The sequence below is a fragment of the Octopus bimaculoides genome, chromosome 4 (assembly GCF_001194135.2).
Source record: "Octopus bimaculoides isolate UCB-OBI-ISO-001 chromosome 4, ASM119413v2, whole genome shotgun sequence".
Lineage (NCBI taxonomy): Eukaryota > Metazoa > Mollusca > Cephalopoda > Octopoda > Octopodidae > Octopus > Octopus bimaculoides.
In genome coordinates this window covers 25229917-25232667 of record NC_068984.1, presented here as the reverse complement: position 1 = coordinate 25232667, position 2751 = coordinate 25229917, and the positions used below count along the sequence as shown (strand labels likewise).

Below are 2751 nucleotides of genomic sequence, written 5' to 3'. Positions count from 1 at the left end.
ATTGCTATGATCTTGTGTAACCCTGATGACTTGACAAACTGAATTCTAAACTTTGTCTTCACAAGTTTTTGCTTGTTTATTTTTTTTAATTAATTACTCCTTTTTCCTTTCGTCAGTAATTGCTTCTGTCCATCCCTGTTCTCCCTATGCATGCTCCAACTGAAATGAGCTGACCTGACCTTTTATGTTGTGCTTATCATGTATCATCTTAGCTACAGGTTGTATGAATAATAGAACCTTTAGCAGCAGGATGTGCAAAAAAAAAAAAAAAAAGAAAAGTGCTAGCCCTGTGAATGCATGTTCATTTCTCTTCTTCCCAGGTTCCGAGTCTCCTGAGGCTGTCCGAAAACTTCTGGCTTTATCTAATAAAGTCCGCCCACACAACCCTAAACAACACCATCCCCCCACTCCTCTTACTAGTCCTATAACTCCACGACGACCTACCTCACCAAGGCAAACCAGGTCCGTTCCGGTGCTCCTTTCTCACGAGAGTTCTTCTGTCAACAGTATGAGTAATTTAACTCGCAAACCTAGTCGAACGGGTAAGATTGGGTGCACAACCCACTCTAAGTCTACTACATCTGTCTTTCTCTTTCTGTTGCCTCCAGCAATGCACAAACTTTCAGATGCCAAGAACTTGTGTTGGTTGACAGCTTATTACTACTGTTACCTCTTACTAATATAAACTTCCTCCTTTTAAAGCTTAAGTTCGCCAAACATTGTATTCTAAGTTGATATTATAAGAAGTAAAAAATCTTAGCAAAGCACTATAAAATTGACTTGGATAAGAAAAAGCTTTTTAAAAAATAGCATTCTACAAATACTCTAGACCTTATAATTATGATAGACCAAGTGAATGGAAATTTTTAAGTTAAAGTAAAATTTTTCATTATAAAATTCTGAATTTAGAGTAGTAAAATGGGAATATTGAACTGTTGTAAAATAAATTTTCTTTATAATATAAAGTAACAGCCAAATATTGTTTAGACACTATTTGTTGCATTTATTTGATAGTTTATATAAGATTACAGTTTAAACTAAAGTTATTGTATGCTTGCGATTTGAACTAATCACACATAGATGTTGTTTTGTCATATTTATGTAGATAATTGCAGGCATAGCTTTAGCCCATGCAGTTCTGGGCTTGATCTTATTGTGTGGCACCTTGAGCAAATGTCTTCTACTAATGCTTAAGGTTGGGCAATTCCTTGCTAGCAAAATTTGGTAGATGAAAACTGTGCAACAGCCTGTTGTGTGTGTGTGCATGCATGCATGCGTGCACACGGGTGTAAAGCTGTGGGTTAAATTGCATGCCTTTATGTCTAAGATAACTTGGCAATTCAATGGAAATGAATAACATAAGTATTAGACTGAAATAAGCTCTGGGGTTGATCAACTAAAACTCTTAAAGATGGTCCCCAGGATGGCTGCTGTCTAATGACTTGAGCAAGTAAAATAATAAAGATTTCTTGTCTTATTCTATTTAGATTTCTCAACCAGATTATAGGATTTATAAAATTAAATCTATTTGCCAAGTTTAAAGTATGGCAAATTAAATTTTGTAAAAATATATATTGGGCTGGCAACTAAGTTCCCGTCATTTTAAAAAATTTAAATTTTTTAAAAGGTCTAATAATAAACTACAATTAATTAATCAATAATGTATTCACCCTTGTTGTTTACAACTTCTTCCCAATGTTCAACAAGATTTTCAATACCTCGTTGGTAGAAATCACCCGATTTCGACTTGAAAAATTGATCCAATTGATCTCAATTCTGCATTAGTATTAAAAGAAACTCCGTGCATAGTATTTGAAAGAGATTGAAAGAGGTGGAAATCCGTTGGTGCCAAATCAGGAGAGTATGGCGGGTGTGGCAGCACTTCCCAGCTATGCATTTGAATGGCTTCCTTGGTCATACTGGCAATATGAGGACAGGCATTGTTGTCCAGCAGAAGAACTCCATGCTGCTGATTAGGTCTTTTCTTTTGAATATCTGTGTTGAGTGATTCCATCTGCTGAACATAGAGTTCCACGTTGTCTGTTTGGTTCCATTCAAGCAATTCATAATGGATAATCCCTTCCCAGTCCTACCATACATTGTTTTACGCGGATGAAGATCTTGTTTCATGCGCGGTGTCGCTTGTTTATCGGAGATAAGCCATTCCTTACGCTGATTCATATTGATGTACAGGCACCATGTTTTGTCACCAGTAATGATTTGGTAAAGAAATCGTTGCTTGTGTCCATGAGTTGAACGGTGACAAGCAAGCAAGCGAGCCAGCGGAGATTGTGGCTCGTTGAATTTTGTTGTTGTCACTCAAAGCATGCAGAACCCATACTCCATTCGTCTGAACCTTTCCCATCGAGTGAAGATGCTTCTCTGTAGCAGTGTGGGATCATTCTATTTTCTCTGCCAGTTCCCTTGTCATTTGATCAGAATTTTCGTGCAAAAGTTGGTTTAATCGCTCATCATCGAACTTAACTGGACGGCCAGAACAAGGTGCATCTTTGAGGTCAAAATTTCCATTTTTGAACTTCGCATGCCAATCATGAGCAGTTCTTTCAGCTATGGCACCCTCTCCATACACAGCACAAATGTCGTGAGCAGCTTTTGTGGCCTTAGAACCTTGATTAAAAGCAAAAAGAAGGTGTTGAAAATGCTCGTTTTTCTTAACTTGACATTCCATTTTAATGATCTGAAAATAAACAAAAATTAACTAAAATTAACTAGAAAAATTAACTAGAAAAT

At 36.8% G+C, this 2751-nt stretch overlaps 1 protein-coding gene across 22 annotated transcripts in view; it reads left to right on the top strand.

Moving 5' to 3' along the window:
• LOC106881120 (rap guanine nucleotide exchange factor 6) overlaps positions 1-2751 on the top strand; it is a 453933-nt gene that overhangs the window by 416593 nt on the left and 34589 nt on the right. For 19 of the 22 annotated variants that reach the window (XM_052966986.1, XM_052966968.1, XM_052966966.1 and 16 more), the window contains one exon: positions 321-542. The exons of the other annotated variants lie outside the window; for them this stretch is intronic. In XM_052966986.1, the coding sequence (XP_052822946.1) occupies positions 321-542 (222 nt within the window). The remainder of the gene's footprint in view (positions 1-320; positions 543-2751) is intronic. 22 annotated transcript variants of the gene reach the window in all.